This window comes from Anoplophora glabripennis, unplaced genomic scaffold (assembly GCF_000390285.2).
Source record: "Anoplophora glabripennis isolate ALB-LARVAE unplaced genomic scaffold, Agla_2.0 scaffold534, whole genome shotgun sequence".
Taxonomy (NCBI): Eukaryota; Metazoa; Arthropoda; class Insecta; order Coleoptera; family Cerambycidae; genus Anoplophora; species Anoplophora glabripennis.
The window spans coordinates 317,413-339,255 of record NW_019416610.1 but is presented as its reverse complement, the minus strand read 5'-3'; the positions used below and the strand labels follow the sequence as shown (position 1 = coordinate 339,255).

The 21,843-nt window shown below is 33.6% G+C and overlaps 1 protein-coding gene across 7 annotated transcripts in view; it reads right to left on the bottom strand.

Annotated features, from left to right (window-relative positions):
- Nucleotides 1–21,843, bottom strand: part of LOC108913314 — an 89,809-nt gene that overhangs the window by 15,983 nt on the left and 51,983 nt on the right. For 5 of the 7 annotated variants that reach the window (XR_002763052.1, XR_002763053.1, XM_023455076.1 and 2 more), the window contains exons 2-3: nucleotides 12,514–13,223; nucleotides 4,430–4,616 (exon numbers count right to left, since the gene is read on the bottom strand). Coding sequence is in view for 5 of the 7 variants with exons in the window: in XM_023455076.1 (XP_023310844.1) it covers nucleotides 4,430–4,616; nucleotides 12,514–13,223 (897 nt within the window). In the remaining 2 variants the exon portion in view is untranslated. Of the gene's footprint in view, nucleotides 1–4,429; nucleotides 4,617–12,513; nucleotides 13,224–20,112; nucleotides 20,147–20,273; nucleotides 20,516–21,843 lie in introns of those variants that run through there. The other 2 variants (XM_023455078.1, XM_023455079.1) reach the window with 2 other exon arrangements.

The window sequence follows — 21,843 nt, the reverse complement described above, 5'->3', positions numbered from 1 at the left end:
GATTCATGCGTGGATAAAGTGCACAAAATGCACATTCTTATCATAGACCAGGGCAGATCTGTTTTGAGGTGGATGTGAGAGGGGACAGGCAAATTTTTTCTGGATTACCTTCAGTACAACTCACATAATAAAAGTGTAGATCCTTAGATCTGAGCGAGGTACGGAACATTTTCAAAATTGCAAATATGTTGAAAAAATTTAAAGAGATACCTATTTTAGCCTAGTTTTTTACTTATATTTTGGAACCTATGCATTTTGGAATAGAAGAATATTGAGGAGGAAAAAAGTTTTAGAATTTAATTTGCACAATATACTGTAAGTTAGAAAATTGTTGCAAAATAGCAATAATTGATGAAAAGAAGGCAAAATAAAGTTTTTTGGATACATTTTTAAAAATATTTTAATTGCTCCGTGGGCATTCTAATTTTGGTAAAAAAAAACTTTGGAGTATATTAAAACAATACACCAAATTTCAGTTAAATCGGTTGGATAGTTTTCGCAAAATAATTTTTGAAAACATTTTGAAAAGAAATTTTCGAATTTTCAAAATGTTGCACAGCCTCAAATAAAGCATCTAGATACTTGAAAATTTTTTCACATAGAAAAGACCGCTCAATCTTTGAAATGGTTTTTGAAAAATTGAAATCGGTTCATTAGGATGGCCACAGTAAATTTTTAAAGTTAACACCCTTTTATTAATTTTTAAACAATTAGATTACATTTATCAATTTGCAATTTATTTTTTTTTTAAATTATAATTTTAAAGTACCTACTATTTTTTCTTAATTTTATCTGTATCTAACAAGAAAAATTATTTCCAAATAATTTTTTTTAATATGTTTAAACAAAAATTATTTAAATAATTATTGTAATAATAAATCTTCCAAAATGCAGAGGTTGCAAGATATAAGTAAAAAACTCAGATAAAATAGGTATTTTAAAAAAAAAATAAAACATTTTTGCAATTTTGAAAATGTTCCGGACCTCGCCCAGATCTAGACATCTACACTTTTATTATGTGAGTTGTACTGAAGGTAATCCAAGAAAAATTAGCTTGCTCCCTCTTACATCCAAAAAGTGGGATATTTCGACAGATCCACTCTGATCTATCATTTCAGGTTCTTGTGTGCAACTTAATTNGATCCTAAGTGTCCGTTCTAGTGAGTGAAGTAGTTTGGTTATTGTGCCTGACCTAGTTCCGTCGTAAATCCAATATATTGGCAGACTAACAGTATGGTTAAAATTGAGGTACTTTGGCATTTATTTAAATTATTCTTCTGTTCTCATGAGCATTGAAATTTATTTCACTCACTAGCGGGAACCATTGCGAATACATTGATATATAATAATATTCAATTATGTTAGTTTCTTCGATGATTTGTGTCCTCATCTGAAGCTCTGTTACATGGTAAAAATATACATACTAAATCGCCCCCTTAACAACAGACATATAAAAAGAACGAAAAATTACCCGTTTTTCGACATATTTCTCTCTGCGATCGATCGTTGGACACAATTGACTTATGTTTTACTATTTGTTCACAAAGTTTCATCAATATTTGTAAATATTTACTATACGTAAAATACGTATGATTTTTTACTATTTTTCGCCCATTGTTAATGCAAAATTCAACTTTTTTGAATCGCAGAATTACTTTCTTTGATTTAGGGCTTACTTTCAATGTTACAGGGAAAAATATATCGAAAAACGGGCAATTTTTCATTCTGTTTTGCATGTTTGTTGTTCCGCAATATCTGGGATTTTTCTGTACAACAAAATGGATGACTTCAAATACAAACTCCCTGAATGCTCTACCCCCTGGACTAATAGTAGAAGATAGATAGAAAATTTGTTATTTCTCGAGATATTTGAGAGTTTCAGGTTAAAAAAATCACCCGGCATGACAAGTATATATCATTCTATTTAGAAAAAAGAAAGAAATAAAAAAATTGACAAATACAGGGTGTTATTTTTACCATTTACCAATGCTTCACCATTTTTTTTTTCTAGATAGAAAAAGTATAAGGGAGCAGAATTTTTTTTATGAATGATCCTCACATTTTTTTCTTTAGACTTAGGTAAAATGCCATGCTAAACAATTTTTTTCGAGTAGAACTCAAGTATAACGATTCTAATCTTACCTGTAGGTACTTCCCCATGTTCTTCCTGCCAACCGGCGTCCTAGACGCGATACCGTGCGACGAATGTAAATAACTCCCCAGCGGCTGCTGGCTGTACCCGTCACAATTCCCACATCGTTCACTATCACAGGCGTCCGACTGCCCACAGCAACCACTCACCGCACCGTCCTCCTTCCCGACACCGTCCGAGTGGTACAAAAACTGTTTAACGCCGCCATTGTTATTATTACAGCCGCCCTCCGCGTCCGACGTCCTGCTCAAGAACTCCCGGCCCGAGTTGAACAGGTACGAGCTGTTGCGAGTGAGGTTCTTCACGCAGGACACGTTCAAATTACTGGCGCTGATCACCAGCTCCGTGTCCGGCAGGTTGGACAGCATCTTCTGCACGTTCGTGGAGATGATGTCCAGGTTCTCGGCGCTCTTGTTCAGGGTCTTCTCCGGCGAACGGAAGGACCTGTACGTCGGCCTGTTGCCCAGCCGTCTGGGGCCCAGCGTCTCCTCGGAGCTGAACTTCTTGCTGATCTCCTGGTCGGGGACGTTGGAGAGGATCTTCTGGACGCAGGGCGAGAGGTGGTTGAAGTTGCTCACCTGGTTGGTCCTCCGGGGCGTGCTGGTCTTTATTTCAGCTTCGGCGTCTTTCTGGCTGAGCTGGCTACCGATGATGGCGTCGAAGGCGCCCATAATACTCGGCATCAACTCGGGCGATGATCCTGGAACAAAAAAAAAATGTTACTTGAATTCATAATTACTGAAATTCGGCCCAAAAATTTAAGCACAACAGTATCTTCGTACTACAAAAACAATTGTCTTGAAATTTACTAAATGTTTCACAATAATAGTTGTTTACATTTATTCCGTAGGACAAGTCCGCAGCGTGCACACGTGATATATGTGTAGCGTTAGGTTAAACATGTTTATCTCATGTTGAAGTAATGGCAGTCGAAATTCTTACNAGAGGTTCCAAGATATAAGTAAAAAACTCAGATAAAATAGGTATTTTAAAAAAAAAATTAAACATTTTTGCAATTTTGAAAATGTTCCGGACCTCGCCCAGATCTAGACATCTACACTTTTATTATGTGAGTTGTACTGAAGGTAATCCAAGAAAAATTAGCTTGCTCCCTCTTACATCCAAAAAGTGTGATATTTCGACAGATCCACTCTGATCTATAATTTCAGGTTCTTGTGTGCAACTTAATTTTAACATGTATAACAAAAGGTCTGAAAGAACAAAAAATTTGGTCCTCCAAACTATGGAATAATGAACCACAAGAAAATAATAATAGACAAAATTATGTTCCACGTAATAATTCACCTGTGACACCATTACAATGTTTGAACAACTATTACTGTATGTTAATTTTTTTAATACATATTAAGCGACCATTTGTATTTTACAGCAAGCAGAGTACAGTTAGGGAGACACCTTTGGGTCAACACACTTGTACAACAGTTTGAGATAGTCATTAGCGACGACAGTATCTACGGAGAAGAGTAGATGTACAAGCTCGACTAAATGTAAATGTCAAACAATGTAGATTGTGTCTATACGCAAACAATCAATGTTTAAGTTGTAGATGGGTGCCTAACGTTGTAGGATATCACGAAACCAATACGTTGGTGGCCTTTGAAATCGGCTACAACGAAGCTTAAACAATATGACTGACGTTAAAAAAAAAACAAAGCAACGCAGGTCAAAAATCGAAATTTCACTGATGTTTTGAGTACAATCGTGTTCAATAATCATAAAATTACAAACAGTGAAAAAGACACAATGCTACAAAAAGTCAAATAGAGAAAAGAGGTCATCGCGACAGTGTTAGACTCAAATTCCAAGCTTTGGTTGAAAAAACCAGAAATGGGGTCAGGTGACTATAATTATTGAGCAAATAAAAAGTAATATTTTTCTAAGAATATTATTAATGAAATCGCCATAACGGGAACGTCATCGGAAACAGGAGAAACACAAGAATTGTAACTGTCTACGGTAGGCATTGTGCAATTATTTGCAATATACAGACACTTCCTTGAATTCCAGAAACTGAATTCATAAGTAACTTTCAAAGGAAGTACAATGAACCACACACACACAATCGATTTCCTCAAATTTAACGGGGATATTAATTGATGTCAGCTAAACTAAACGAGTTTAGCAATTCCCGAATCCAGAATCATTCTAGAGTCATCCCCAATGATTCACCCGGATTCAGTTGGAGATCTAAAGAGTACCTAATTTCGAGAATGACTCCAACAAACGCGGACCCTTTAAACTGACGGTAATACTGACCTTGACTTCCGGTTGGTTCGGGATCGCTGTCCAAACTCTCCGCAGACGCCAGGTACGCGGAACCAGGTTGGTGATGACCGCTGCTCCCGCTCGACGAACAGGAACCCAGGCTCGTGAGTGACACGGGTCGCGACACCTCCGAAGAAGCCGTGCTGCTGCCGTTGCCCACGCTGCTCTCGCTTGGAACCTGAAAAAAGTTCATTGTTTGCAGATAACAGTAACGAAGACCGAATGATAATTTGCAATGCGAAGTCAGAAGATGTATAGGAAAAAATATGAGACTTAAATGAGTCTTTAAGGTGGTTTTGAGGCATTAAAAGGGAATATTGAGAAGCTTTAGGAGGGTAATTTGGGTTTCGGTAATGGAATCCAAGCTTTTAGATTAGGATATACGCCTATCGGCTCATTTAAACCCATTGACATCCATTCATGGTGTTACAAATTGCTTTCACGCCGATGATAATTTGTTGGGCGCCGGAAAATGAGGCATTCTAATGTAAAAAACTGTTTTATCGTTGATTTGTACAACTCGCGGTGAAAGTAACGATGACTGTTAGGCGCCAAGAATGTGACACATAACTTTTTAACAGATAAGGAGAGAGGGACAGAATTTATGTTGTTTACGTTGAATCGAATCATTTCCACGCATGTAAATGTAATCAAATTCAATTTGTGATAAAGAACCGCGTATATAAAAACGTTTTTGAAACGAAAGGATTCACCCTTTAAAGTTTGTACAATATTAATAAACACCCTGTATGTTAAGTATTTCAAATAAAACAAAACGAACGAAAAAAAACGGTATATAAACTTTGTGCATCTATAGTGACGTAGTTCGCATCGTTTATCTAATTTTTTCTCAGTAACACCCAAAGATAAAATTTCAGCAGCTGTTTAAAAAGATAACGGTATATTATCAGTTATAATGTAGAATAGGCATTAAATTATAGAAGTTGAATAGTAAAGCTGGAACAGTTTTAAAAATAGAATAAGTTGTTTTATCAATAGTAAAGCCATTGTCTTGTAGATAGAAATTATTTTATTAAGCTGTAGTATCTGCATCATATTTCCAACAAATATTTTCAGTTAATACCTTCGTCATGGACTTGATATTTAAGTAAGTCTATCTGGAATTCAATTACGTAATTGTTTTTCTGATGGAAATGGGACAGCTTGTACTTGAAGATGAACTTTCAAAATTCTATTTATACAAACAATTTAAAATATGAAAATGAATCAGTTAAAATTACGTGAAACCACTAATTAAAATTGAGGCGTTTTGTATTGTAATTATATCTGACTGAAATGGCCACTGATACAATAAATTGCTCTTGTTCAGGAAATGATAAGGCTAAATTTGTATTTCTATTATTTACAGTTCAGTAAAATCTAACAACGCTCCTTTTCTATGAAGAATTCGAGATGAGGATAATAAATTAATTTGTTTTTAATTCTTCATAAACGTACATACGTTTTTATTTTATAATCGTACCCAGAAAGCGTAAATTAAACAAGATAATAAAAGCAAATATAGCCAGATGGATTCAAAACTAATAAAAAAAAAATAGTTAGCTGGTATATCAGTTTGATACGTCACATTATCACCGTAGAGATTATTCCAAACAATATAGAAACACTAAAACCACATCCATATAAACGTAAAGAGTACCTTTTTTAATGTAAGCGGCCCAAAATACAGAAAAACCGATGAAACTTCAAAACTACAATTTATAAACACCACTAACGCTATAAATGACAATGGGAACGTTAAAACTCGGGTAATGCTAAAGAGTGACCATTTGATACTCAAAAGGTTATTGAAAATAATTTCAACGTATTTTCTGCAATTAATTTGTCACGTTTTAAATAAAAAATAAAGAAGCGGAATGAAGACATTTCAGGAAAACTAACTTTGATTAAAAACACAGAAAACATAAACACACATTTTTGTTTCACCAAGTGCATTTGATGAGGTTTATTTCCAACAATTATTACCATATTACTTTAAGATTAAGACGTCTGTAACAGCACAAGAAAGCGCCTCGCCCGTTGCAAAATTTTACGCTAATTCACCGTTTAAAGATATAATGGAAGGACTCGAGGCTTCCGTCTTGCATTACGGAACAATTAAGTTTCCTGCCGCGAAATAATTATACATAATTTTTAAGATAATTCGCTCAGGTTCAACAAACCGTTGGGCAAGAGTTCTATTCTATTCTACCGTCTACAACAGAGCTAATGTTAATCTTCACATCCTCTGTTGACAAAACAACAAAGGCCTCTGCAATCTCTATCCGGAAACCCGTTATCTTAACGCTGTAAAAACATGACGCGAGTTTTAAAAATGACTGATAAATTCGATAGACGAGCCCTTGTTTTTGAATTGCTGCAGATATGCCCTTATCCGGTTGCAAGTCGTCTTTAAATAAAATTACAAGGAGGAATTGCTCGCATAAACCGTGATTATGATGTCCTGTAGGAGTAGTTACTGACACTTCACAATAGCCAGTTGTTTTCACAAGAAAATAAAATTTATTGAGGTGTAAGGTGAATTATTTTCAAAGGTTTACTGTGACACTAAAAAATATATTCATGAATTTTTGGGAAAAATAATTGCCAATACAGTGGTTAAAAATGCATCTCAAAATCAAATCGTAAGATTGTATCATCCTCAGTGCGTGAGTAATCTTTAAAATAAGTGTTAATCTCATCATTTCATTATTCTTGTGGGAGTGAACAATTTCCAATTACGACTAAAAGTGAAAAATTACATTTGGATTAAAGCTTGTTCATATTCAAGAAAAACATTTAACAAAAAGAAGAACAGCAATTTAAGGAAATACAATTTTACTATACTTTTTAACTGCTGCAGTAAAAATAGAGGATAACAACTTTAGAAAATTTTACCACGCTACTAGAATCTAAAGACGAGAGTTGTCGTATGAGATTATTGCTTGTTTACATCATCATTATATAAAACAACCGATGTGCATTAATTAAAAACAACGAAGACTTCTTCTGTGAGCATTTATATTAATAATTGCAACACACAGAAATATCTACCATCTTTAATTAACTATGTAGTACCAAAATCTAAATCTAAACAAATTTTATGTAATCTTATAATTATCGCAACAAAAAATATACGTAAATTCTGATCTGTGCATACTTAGATTTTACTTTATTTACCTATTTAACTTAGTAATTGTATCCAACTAAAATAAACACTCCACAGTATCTAGTATATTTTAAATTAAAGAAACACATTACGCTTGTGAAAAAATACGTGTGGTTTTATTTCTATCTACAGGATGTCTACGTATATAGTTTGTTTCTTCCTTTTCTTACTGTTTTTTTAGTGCGTTCTTCAATTTAAAACAATATAAACACATGATCCAAATGGTACTTTACACAAACACTTGGGCCTTAGACAATACACAAACATACAGTATCGAAACGGGTTCGACTATTTTTAGAAAACCCTTAAATCTTTCAATGAACACAATAAAGAGTCGCTTCTGTTGGAGAATCTAAATAATGTATCTGACCAAATTAATTAACAGTCGAATTAGAGTGTGAATGTGAAAAAATTATTGCAATTCGTTCTTTTTGCATTAAATTGAGCTCATTTTTACGGTAATTTTAAAAAAGAGAGAAATCAGCTACACCTCTTTGTTCCCAAGATAACTTTTTTTATAATGTTAATCGTGAATTAACTACGGACCAGGACTTTAAAGAAAAGATTAAACTTTCTTTTTAAACTAAACGTTTTCAGGGTTTATGATCTAATTCCACTGAACTACATCTACAATCAAAATGATGGGCAACAAAATAAACAATATTTCTGTGAATTTTCAGTACTAAGTTTTTCTGGCGATTGAAATAGCAACAAAGGCCATTTTGATACAGGAAACCAGCAATACAATTGTATTATTTACGAGAATGTCACACAGAGGCGTGGTTTTAGATAAAATGTCATGCGTGACCCATTTTTAAATGTAATTAGTTAAATTAATGTAATTAAGCTTCTGGCGACAGAATACAACTAAAATATAAAGAGGCGCGTTATTTTCCAAAACTGGAGCATTATTGTTTAGTCACAAGAGAAGGAAATCGCGTTGACCAGGTAGGTATCCCAAAAAGGGGACGCTTCTTCCTACGATAATATAGTACACGCGATAGAGCAGCAAAAGTTTTGGCTTTGGTTAAGGACGGGATTTTGTACAAAAAATATCGCCCAGCGTGAGTCACGAAACGGGACCCCGGCAGGTGCTGTTCTAGCGGCCAACGCTTCAAGTCTAGTAATTTAAACTGCAGCCACATTCGCCCGATTTTTCAGGAACGGCTCCAATTTGTGTACATACAATCTTATAAGGAAAGAGAGTAAATATTTTATTAATCAGTAATAGATTATCGAGGACAATAATATTTTTTTATTGAGTAGGCAATAATTTTTAGTTAATAAGCTTAAACAATCTTATAATTACTATTCCTTCATTATAAAAACAGAAATACGGTTTTTAAAATTACATGTAGTTTCTTCTTCAAAAGTGACCTTAAAACACGTATAACATGGAATAGTCAACAGTCTAATGTTTATATTTTCACATTAACAATCCGATAATGTAAATTAACTGCTATTTTCAGTAAAAAAAATATATACCTAACCTGAAATATTTTTTTACTTTGACGAGTCGTTTTAACTTAAAAACACTGCTTAATTACTAAAATATATAGAATCTTGCTACTAATTGCGTTTGGAGAATAATATGTATAGGCATAAAATATATATATAATATTACTGTATGTATTTAGTCCATTGAAATGAAGGCTGAACCTCCATTTTTTCCTCTGTCGATCAAACCTGGGCGCAAATATGTTTTCGACCCTCAGGAATCCGAATCCGCAAACATTTTTGACCTAGGTGATCAGGCAAGGGGTCAAAAGGTCAAAAAACCCGTAAAAAATAAGGTTTTTCGCAAATATCTCGTAAACTACGGCAAGTAGCAAAAAAATAATTGCACCATCGTGTTCCCAGGGAAATTACGATTATAAACAATTAAAAAATTTATTTAAGAAAAATTTTTGTTTTTAAAAAACAGATTACCAAGACAATAAAATGGCAAAAAAAATGTTTCAAAAATATTAAACTTGTCCATTTGTTTATAACAAATTTATAAACAAATAACGTTAAAAAGTTTTTAGCTAAGCTAATAAACGCAATATATTAATAGAAAAACAACTAAAATCAAACATTTGGTAAAAAAAAAATTTATAACATTTCCCGGATTTTTCATTTTTTGTTAACTTTAAAAAATCATTATAAACAAATGAAAAAACTTTTATAAACTTTTACAACGGAATCTTGTTTATTATGTATATAAAAAGACCTCCCAGAAAGAAAAAAAATTTTAGATACATTATTTAAAGTTTTACAACAAGTTTTATGAAAGATTAGGACCACGAAAAATTAGTTCATTAACAATTGAATAACTTTAACATAAGTCAAGTTAAAAATTATTTTCCAACTGGGCTGTGTTCCTTCAAGTGTCTAGATGACACTATAATTTATTTAGATTTTTAAATTAATATTGAATACTATAAAAAAATTATTTTGTGTTGCACACTTTGCTTGGCGGCGACGCGACGACGCGGAAACCGCCGCCGCCGCGCGGAGCTATATTTTCAACGTCAAATTAAAATTATAAATAATGGAGCTACAATTCCTGACTTATTTTGCTGAAATTTTCTCCTCTTTCAGGATCTTTTTTGAAATTTCAGCTATCTTCAATATTTTTTTAGTTATAGTTAAAAAACGGAGACTCCCTTTTTTCTCTTCGTTTTTTGTTTATAACAATTGCTATTTTTAATTGCGGATAAATTAAAAAATACTTCTTTCTCTGAATTTAATTCCGAATCCAATGTACTAACAACCATATTTTTAGGATTACAATAACTATTTTTCGCAGAAAACTCACTTTTCGACTAGACTAGTGGTTTCCTTCTTATCGGTAAGTAGCTACTGATTTGTAGATTGAAACAGAAATCTACCTGAGCCAGACCAATTTTTAAGCTGTAAATTTATTTTGAAACTACCAAGGCTACAATATAAATAACGATTTTATGTGGGACACCCTGTACGTAAAATTTAATCTTTATTCTTAATAAAGAAAAATTAGTACATATTATTGGTTTTTTATGCGTTATATTTTCGTACTACTTAAGCTTTACAAAATCTTATTACTTAGGTACCTACTTTTAAAATATTACCCATATTTATATATCAAAGATAATATCAGACCATTATGGGTCCCATATTCTGTAAATAGTGTTTTCCGCAAAGACAAATAATTTCAAACATTTAATAACTGAATAATCTAAAGCTTATCAAATAATAGGAATGTTATGTCATGCCACCTGAGTATTTTCAAAGACGCCGGCCGCAGTAAAACGAATAAACAGGTGCAAAAAACGATCAAACCATTAAGGTTTTAGGTACTGAAATCTACGAAAATACTATCTTTTTTATATATAATTCCACATGTAAATATTCTTATAACATTTACTTGCTTAGTCCTACATATAAAATTGTTTACTTTTTATAAGTACGTGAAAATAATTGTTAAAATGTGGGGTTAGGATAATAGCAAACGCATGTTTTGCAAACGCTTTTTTTTAGTTATTATTTTATTTGGGTAAATTTAAACGGTAACCATGAATAAACAAAACATCAAGGATTTTATTTTTGTGCTTACCCCTACTTTTGTTCTACACGTTTTACTTTTAAAGATTTCAGTACCTAAAAACGCCAGAAATTTCACTATTTCTCGGCCAATACAATTTACAATAAACCAACTCTGTGTTTTCGCTTTCATTTTCAAGGGTAGCGACACCTGTGACAGAGTACACAAACTAATTTTATTTAGAAATTCTTGTAGAAGATAGAAACCGCTAAAATTCTGGTTTAAATATATAATATAATATAATATAACATGGAGTCGTGTGTAAAATGTTGTCATCTTACTTGAGGACACAAATTATAGAATTGTTAATAAATATTAATCTGAAAATTAAATACAAATGATCCTAAGTGTCCGTTCTAGTGAGTGAAGTAGTTTGGTTATTGTGCCTGACCTAGTTCCGTCGTAAATCCAATATATTGGCAGACTAACAGTATGGTTAAAATTGAGGTACTTTGGCATTTATTTAAATTATTCTTCTGTTCTCATGAGCATTGAAATTTATTTCACTCACTAGCGGGAACCATTGCGAATACATTGATATATAATAATATTCAATTATGTTAGTTTCTTCGATGATTTGTGTCCTCATCTGAAGCTCTGTTACATGGTAAAAATATACATACTAAATCGCCCCCTTAACAACAGACATATAAAAAGAACGAAAAATTACCCGTTTTTCGACATATTTCTCTCTGCGATCGATCGTTGGACACAATTGACTTATGTTTTACTATTTGTTCACAAAGTTTCATCAATATTTGTAAATATTTACTATACGTAAAATACGTATGATTTTTTACTATTTTTCGCCCATTGTTAATGCAAAATTCAACTTTTTTGAATCGCAGAATTACTTTCTTTGATTTAGGGCTTACTTTCAATGTTACAGGGAAAAATATATCGAAAAACGGGCAATTTTTCATTCTGTTTTGCATGTTTGTTGTTCCGCAATATCTGGGATTTTTCTGTACAACAAAATGGATGACTTCAAATACAAACTCCCTGAATGCTCTACCCCCCCGACTAATAGTAGAAGATAGATAGAAAATTTGTTATTTCTCGAGATATTTGAGAGTTTCAGGTTAAAAAAATCACCCGGCATGACAAGTATATATCATTCTATTTAGAAAAAAGAAAGAAATAAAAAAATTGACAAATACAGGGTGTTATTTTTACCATTTACCAATGCTTCACCATTTTTTTTTTCTAGATAGAAAAAGTATAAGGGAGCAGAATTTTTTTTATGAATGATCCTCACATTTTTTTCTTTAGACTTAGGTAAAATGCCATGCTAAACAATTTTTTTCGAGTAGAACTCAAGTATAACGATTCTAATCTTACCTGTAGGTACTTCCCCATGTTCTTCCTGCCAACCGGCGTCCTAGACGCGATACCGTGCGACGAATGTAAATAACTCCCCAGCGGCTGCTGGCTGTACCCGTCACAATTCCCACATCGTTCACTATCACAGGCGTCCGACTGCCCACAGCAACCACTCACCGCACCGTCCTCCTTCCCGACACCGTCCGAGTGGTACAAAAACTGTTTAACGCCGCCATTGTTATTATTACAGCCGCCCTCCGCGTCCGACGTCCTGCTCAAGAACTCCCGGCCCGAGTTGAACAGGTACGAGCTGTTGCGAGTGAGGTTCTTCACGCAGGACACGTTCAAATTACTGGCGCTGATCACCAGCTCCGTGTCCGGCAGGTTGGACAGCATCTTCTGCACGTTCGTGGAGATGATGTCCAGGTTCTCGGCGCTCTTGTTCAGGGTCTTCTCCGGCGAACGGAAGGACCTGTACGTCGGCCTGTTGCCCAGCCGTCTGGGGCCCAGCGTCTCCTCGGAGCTGAACTTCTTGCTGATCTCCTGGTCGGGGACGTTGGAGAGGATCTTCTGGACGCAGGGCGAGAGGTGGTTGAAGTTGCTCACCTGGTTGGTCCTCCGGGGCGTGCTGGTCTTTATTTCAGCTTCGGCGTCTTTCTGGCTGAGCTGGCTACCGATGATGGCGTCGAAGGCGCCCATAATACTCGGCATCAACTCGGGCGATGATCCTGGAACAAAAAAAAAATGTTACTTGAATTCATAATTACTGAAATTCGGCCTAAAATTTAAGCACAACAGTATCTTCGTACTACAAAAACAATTGTCTTGAAATTTACTAAATGTTTCACAATAATAGTTGTTTACATTTATTCCGTAGGACAAGTCCGCAGCGTGCACACGTGATATATGTGTAGCGTTAGGTTAAACATGTTTATCTCATGTTGAAGTAATGGCAGTCGAAATTCTTACACCCTGTATAGCCCATCCCAGAATATCCCACGATTGTATCAAGATAATAAATTAATGTTGCCTTTGTTTCAAAGATAAGCGGCGGTAATAAATATAAAATTAGCAACGGCCTTAAAAAAACGTCGAACTTGAAAGATATACAAGATAAAGGCTTTTATCATTGCAAATAATTTATATTTGTCATGTCATATCGAACGGGAAAGTGACAGATGGAAAATAGTTTCTGTTCAATCTTTTTTAACTAAAAAATAGTTGTTTAATAAATTTTTATTTTCATAGAGACAAATTTTGAGCAATTTCAATACTTCCGAGGGACGTTTTTGACAACACGCAGATCGTTTATAGAATTGTAATAAAAAGAGGTGTAAAAAATTTTTTCTGCACTAAATTGTACTGAGCAGAACTATTTTGAATTGATGTATGTAGGTGTAAAAAACATATTGCTAACAAGAAATACTTACATATCGACGTAAAAATAGCATATACTCACATTTTTATATCTAGAACCGTAATTAATTATTCTTTAATAACTTTATACATCGGAAAACAAAAGACGACTGATAGTTAAGCCCGTGCTCCCCGCTATCTTGAGTAATCTACTTGAAAAGCCAATAATTATTTCGCAATTTGTAAATAAAGATCTTATCTGGCAAGATAAAGGATAAAACTGTTTTGTTTAAATAACCCCAATAACTATTTCTCACTATTTGAGTTATAATAAAAATAAGGCCTTTTTTACTGCTTCTGGGTAACACAATTCTGAACAATAAACAATTCTCCCTTGTTTCATCCTACAATTTGAGAGAAACATATTCAAAGCATGGAAATGCAAATTATTTTTATTTTTGAAATTTGTATTAACACCCTGTACATATCCACTGCAGAACATTGTTAAATATTTAAATAATAAATAGTGTTGTAAAATGATTCTACTTATTTTTAGCCAATTACAGCAGCACAGATTAAGTAGCTTACTGTATAAAAAAAATTAGGTCATATGAATATACACCACCTACAGAAGCCTTGTAGCACTTAACACCGAGTCCAATAATCAAGGAACGTTACAAATCGAACAGGCAAATGCTACTTTAATAAAAATAAACACAGGAGGATGGATGATTCCATTAAAGAAATCTTTGATCAAGTAAGTTAATATGTTTTTATAATGCATATTACCTACTTGAAGTTTCATTCATTACTTCATTGAGTAATTTAACTACTTGATACTCCAGAATTAGGCTTGAGTCATGCCGATGTTTGTCCACGGTTAGTAACAGTCGACGTCACAAATTCATTTAAATTGAAATAGTGTCCTGTTAAGAAACGTTAAAATTCAATAAATCAGGGACATTTACTTTCATTCCAAGAAATTTGACTCATTTTTTTATATTTTAACACCCTGACGGGCATTTCAACGCGAGACATGAGAATAATTCTCTTTTATACAGGGTACAACTCATACAGGTACATAATTACACTATTTTGTGTTTTATTAATTTAATCTCTTGTGAGTTATTGTTGAAAACACTATTGATTGTTTTTTAATGCACCAGTTCCAAAACTTACTAACATCGATGAATGATCGTCTTTTCTTTGTCTCCTACACGTACCCATCATCACTAACGTCACTAACAGTCTTTAAAAATCTTCGCCATTCCTTTTTCATGAGTAACACTAATGCTATGAACAACTACTAGATTCTCGAGATGCCGAGCCGCACTGTTCTTTTGTCGTTCTCTCCCATGGCACGAAATTAAGAATACTGTTACGGTATAAAAGTTACGTCACCATAGATTTCACCTTCGACGTGGCCTTTGAGTGCAATAATAGCGACTGGTTAAAACCTAATAGTGTTGTCGCGAAAATTACACGGTTTCGTAATAATAGACACAGAAAAGCTGTGGACTTGTGTCTTGAGAATTAAACGCGACGTAATGTGGAATAATCATTCGGGCAAATTCAAAATCTGACGTATATCAGGCAATTACTTGCTTGAGTGGTCGTGGGAATTGCGAAACGCCTTGATTTGAAATTTAGTTTTTTTCCGTAGGACAAGTCAAGCGCTGTTGTCACGTTGTGATGGAACTCCCCAATATTAATAGTCGCTGTATTTTGAAAACTTCTTACGCCCCTTTAATATACAACTTTTTTGTTCATTTACGATTACTCTTTGTCTCATGCTGAAGTAATGACAGTCAAACTTCTTAGACCGTGTATAATAAGAGAGGTCGCGCCAAAATAATTATGTTAATACTGAATACATTAAAAATGTAAATGTCGCCTACTTCTTAAACTAGTAGAATTATGTAAGCACTAGACATCTGTCAAAATATTAATGAGGCGAGCATACGGGCTTGTAATTCCTTCCAATTAATTTAATCAGCTTCGCAGGCTTGACCAACAAAAACTAAATTGTTATTAGTTACACCGCGTGCTACTGTTTTTTTTACGTACGATTGTCTGGGACACGAAAATGGTAGCGCCAGGTTTGCATTGAATCTGCCACACATTCCTTTCACATGTTTGTAAGAGTTACATAGCGATTGCCGTGTACTTTTTTTTAGAAAGACACGAATACAATAAATGATAAACTGTATTTTGGTTACAGGAAACTTTTTCTCAATATACGCATATGCAATCATCATAAAAAAGTTCGCAAGATATATAGAATGTACCGTCCATGCCTATGTACAGGGTGATGAGTTAGAATTTGTTTTGATTTATATATTTAAATCTGTTATACAAATTTAAATTTCATACGCATATGAACCGGACCCAACTGCGTGACCTTTTGACTAACGGCTTCCTGAGAAAGGTCGTCAAATAATTGGTACCAGTTTCAGCGGCATAATGAATTAGTCTCCTTAGTCACAGAATACATCTTGAGAATTCTCTTTGTTGACTAATAGTGAATTAATCGCCAACTACTGCATATTTAACGATTATTCATTCCGTAATGAGCAGCTACTTTTAACTGTCGCTTCCTTTTTAACAGTAGCTGTACAGGAAAAATTAATGACCGCTTATTTGACCTCCCTTGGATCGATATTTAAAATTAAAGTAGGTTAAGTCGCGGTTATATCCAAGGAGTTTCACTTTGAACAGCACCAACCCCAATCAACCAACTTAAAACGAATTTCCTTTAGAAATAACAATTATACTTAGCAAATATAACAGATCTATTGACGTCATTGTGGGCGGCGTATTATTATTATTATTCTGTAGATGTTTAAAACATTTTACTTTAACGGCGTATCAGACTTTTTTATTACCAATTTCTTATTTAATGGTTCTGTAGCACGAACAGTCGCCATTTTTACGGTACGTAAATTAGTATGCGAGGAAGCATTACCCCATTTCCTACGCCGATGACGTGTTAAGACCTATCCGTTTCTCGTTGCAAATTTTAAGTGTCGCCGATGCCTTTTATCGGTATTGCACCTATTGTTAATGTTCTCGGACAATGGCGGACAGCAGGTACACATCCCCCGGTGTCATATTTCTCAAGAAGACGGTAATAAAACTTTCTTTAGCACTGAATCACTTCAGTATAATTGGAAAGAATTTACTGCAGTATAATGACATACAACCAGTATACAGGGTGTGCCATTTAACATTCCCGCTGCCAATATCTCTAAAATGAAGAAATTTATTTTAGTTCCGGAAACAGGGGTTGTTAGGTGCCACGAATAGCTTCAAATTGCAGTTAGAACTGTTAATTCAAATCTTTCTGTACCTATAAATGGCGTGGTGATACTAAAAAATTGTTTGTTTCCTGGACCGTGGAAATGTCGTCCATCTGAAAGATCGTTAAATTTTGAGTAATTTTGTTTTCCGATATTTACTTGTTTTCGTGACATGTCGACTTCAATATGCATTGTATGATGTAACAGAAAAATCTATTATTTTATTTAAATCATACTGAGACAAAATATTCTTTTAAATTATTGTTATAAAGGCTTTATTCACACCACATACTAATATTTTTAAAACCAAAATCGAAGTAGTTTCTGAAATATTATAATGTAGACCAGGGCGGATCTGTTTTGAGGTTAACATGAGAGGGGGCAAGCAAATTTTTGCTGGATTACCTTCAGTACAACTCACATAATAAAAGTGTAGATGTCTAGATCTGGGAGAGGTACGGAACATTTTCAAAATTGCAAAAATGTTTAAAAAATTTAAAAAAGAACCTATTTTATCTGAGTTTCTTACTTATATCTTGGAACCTATGCATTTTGGAAGAATATTGAAGAGGAAAAAAGTTTTAGAATTGAATTTTGCACATTATAAATGTTTAAATTTATTTCCGATGTTGCAAAATAACAATAATTGATGAAAAAAAGGCAAAATAATCAAGTTTGAATAATTTTTTTAAAATATTTTAATTGCTCCGAGGTCATTCTAATTTTGGCAAAAAAAACTATAGAATATAATAAAACAACACACCAAATTTCATTAAAATCGGTTAGACAATTTTCGCAAAATAATTTTTAGAAAAACATTTTGAAAAAAATTTTTCACAGAAAAAATCGGTTGATTAGGACGGCCACAGTAAATTTTTAAAGTTAACTCTTTTTTTTATTTTTTTATAGATCACATTTATCAATTTGCAATTTAATTTTTTTCAAAAATTATAATTTTAATGTACTCAGAAAGACGCTTCTTTAAAAAAAAAAACGTTAAATTCCGTGTATTTTAATTTTAAATTAAAATTTTAACATTCTTGCAATTTTGAAAATGTTCCGGACCTCGCCCAGATCTAGACATCTACACATTTATTATGTGAGTTGTACTGAAGGTATTCCAGCAAAAATTAGCTTGCCCCCTCTTCCATCCAAGAAGTGGGATATTTCGACAGATCCGACCTGGTCACTGCTTTGTCAGCACAAAATATAATTGTTTAAGGAGGCTGCTTTAAACATACGTTTTTTTCTATTTATCTATTCGTTCTTGTTATTGGAATAACAAATAAACGTAGGCTGTAATTTATTTGGACAGATTTAAAATTAAACTAGGACATGCCCAAACATCGCAGTGATTCCTTCCAAGCGTAATTTATTATTACACTAAAGATGTAGGATTGAGCTTCAGGTCTCACCTTAATATTTAGTTAAGAAAAACAGACATACCTAAGCAGCCATATTGAAGTAATTGTTTGTGTAGACGGTATTCGAAGCCACGAATATCGGTAAACATATGTAGGTACCTTTATATAAATATTATGAGTAAATAACACCTAGGAGAGATGATGTTGACGGTGATGACCTTGTACGACGAAAGGTACGAGTTGATGTGTAATTAAAACTACTATTTAAAGAACTTACGTTGCTTTTGAAGTGCGTTGATTTCTCTTGGAGCAATACACGACTTAAATTATATCGTTTTTAGTAAAACTACACCGAAACCATTCTGTAAGCGAAACGAAAATGATACGAAACTGGATTTACTGGAAAATAATCTCGGAACTCGCTCGAGCTGTCTCTGGTTCTTATCTGCATAAACTACGAGGAATTGGAAGAATGTTCAAATGCTGGGTGGTAAATCGTATCTCAATAAACAAAGTATGAATAGATACATTAATAATAATAACCAGAAAAATGGTTTGCAATTGATTTTCTGTTAAGACATTTTTATTGTCATTAAAATCAATGTACTGGTGGTATAGTTGAGGAGGAGGAAAGAGGATAAGGCTTATCATTGGCTCAGTTGAACGAAACGAACGTATTCGACAGCTATATCTCAGAATTTCAACACCAATTACTACTGCTGTGAATAAGAGAAACGGTTGAAACTAGTTTAATTAATCACTTGTATGCTTTTACTTTAACACATAAAGTTTATTAGAGCAGCTAGAACAATAGTCTATCTGTTCGTGTAAAGTTCTATTAATCAAATTTAAATTTCATAAACTCATTAGCGTTCTTACCTCAAGTCGAACGGTGATAACGTGATTCTTAAAATTAAAATTTCTCGTACACACCGGATCAATAGACATTTATTAATCCAATTTCGTTGAATAGGTCGAAGTAATTAAATTTTCACTTGATTATTTTCAAGTGAATGATAAATTTTATCACAGTACTGGTATTAGCTCAAATTTAATTATTATTTAAACATTATTTTTCTTATTTCGTTCTCAAGAAACGTAATATCTAATTGTTATTTGATGTTTATCTTAAATTATAGTTATTTAATAATAATTACACCGAATACCTTTCTTGCAAATAGAAAAAACAATACTAATAACAATGAAGGGGCAGAAAAAAAAGAAAAACAAGACTTTGTTATATAAACGTGGTAATATTAATAGTTTTTAAGAATGAAATTTTCCGTAGGAAACAAAAATTTAACAGAATGCTTAACGTTTGAAAATAAAAGATACGAAATACCCCAATAATTTTTCTGAAGCCGTATACAGGGTAACAACTTTTCAATCAAGATATTCGGAGGAAACCGACTTGACCACCCACCTACTTTTGTTTTTGTTATGGACGCCAATTGAATTTTTGCCTCATTAGAAGAAAGCGTAAATTCTCTTTGCCTTTACTGTATAGTTTAATAAAGTACGCAAATTAAAAATATATTCAATACACATGATTCAACTTTAAAAAAATTATAAAATACTCAAGCAACCCACTATAATACCTTTGGTAGCCTTGGGAGAGGTAAACCCACTTTTGGTGCACATTTNCTCTTTGCCTTTACTGTATAGTTTAATAAAGTACGCAAATTATTAAAAATATATTCAATACACATGATTCAACTTTAAAAAAATTATAAAATACTCAAGCAACCCACTATAATACCTTTGGTAGCCTTGGGAGAGGTAAACCCACTTTTGGTGCACATTTTATCACTATTTACACACTTCAGTCTCTAAATGGTATCCTCGAGCCCACTTGTAATCCTATTTTATGATCATCCTGTCACTGGCACGTAACCGAATGCCCAAATCAAGGGACCCTACACGTGGGAATGCCAAAGCGGACTGGGAATCTCAATATTCTTGCCACCGCCGTTGGCCGCACAGCAAGTAGCAACTATTAACTCTGCAGTTCATTCTCGACTGACGCGTTGTTCGGTGTATGAATCACTTTAGGATTCCAATTATCGTCAATTCCACATCTAGAGGTCGGGCGACAGTCCCGAGACCTACCAGTGAGGATGGTGTCCTGGGGCATGTTGAAGAGACGGAGGTATTTCTGCGCGATGAGCTAAGCAGTCTTGTATTTCTTATTAAGTTTGGAACTGTATTTTATGTTTAACTCTGTCACACCTGCTGGCCCAACGGGAAGAACACACCGATCTGGGAAGAGCGAACTTGCAAACAATAAAATAGGCACAATTACAATATATAGGTGGATTTCACAGGGTCTAACGACACTTGATTGACTGTACGATAATTTAAGAAACGTAGAAATCTAAAAAAAAAATTAGATAAATTTGGAACGAATCCATTGAAGATGAATTTTTCGAGACAAAACGCCTGAATCTGGTTCGGGCTGAGGCAACTGATGATGGTCCTGAAGAGACGAAACGTTACATATAAAAATTTATTATGCCATTCGATAGAGGATGAAAAGTTCCCATGAGAAAGTGTTCTTCATTTTTCAATATCACCTCAAACAAGGCTGATATGAAACAAAAACGGATTTCCAAAATTTCGGTTTTTTCAAATACTTCGAAAACTAATCACGTTAGCTTTAATTATTTACTTCGTATCTCTTACCGTTTCCGAGATCCCTGTAGTGAGAAGCGAAATTGTAACAGCCTGTATTTCACCCTGTAACTTGTCAAATCCACCATCACCATCTAATTAGTCATTCAAAATCCTATAAATTTTGTTTCAAACATTTTTATCCAATTAGATAACCCCAGTAAGAAAATTATTGCATTTTAAAAATAAATAAATAATCAGACGTGTATGATTACTTCAAACAAAATGTAAAATATGCAAAAAAAAACTAACAATATTTTGATGGCCGACAATTTTTGTGAAAGTGGCTAATATTACAGAATCGGTGCTAAAATCGTATAATTTCTTTGTTTTTCATGCATGGAATAACTTTTATAATTGGATAATTAAATTTACATTTACAGCAAAATTTTCATAATACTAATAAAGCTAATGACCATTACAGAAAAAAATATATTTTCTGGTATGTATATACAGTAGTTAGGACTGCCAAAAACAAACAAACACCACAAAAAATGTTGCTATATTTTTTATTCAACAGATTTTCGTTCCGCAGAGTTATATTTTCCTATTAGTCCAGTCTAATTAGAGTTTGAACGTAAAAAAATTATTAGTAGACTTTATCACATTTTTTGTGGGGGAAGGGTTTTTTTGGATAAGTTCTGAATCACCCTGTATAT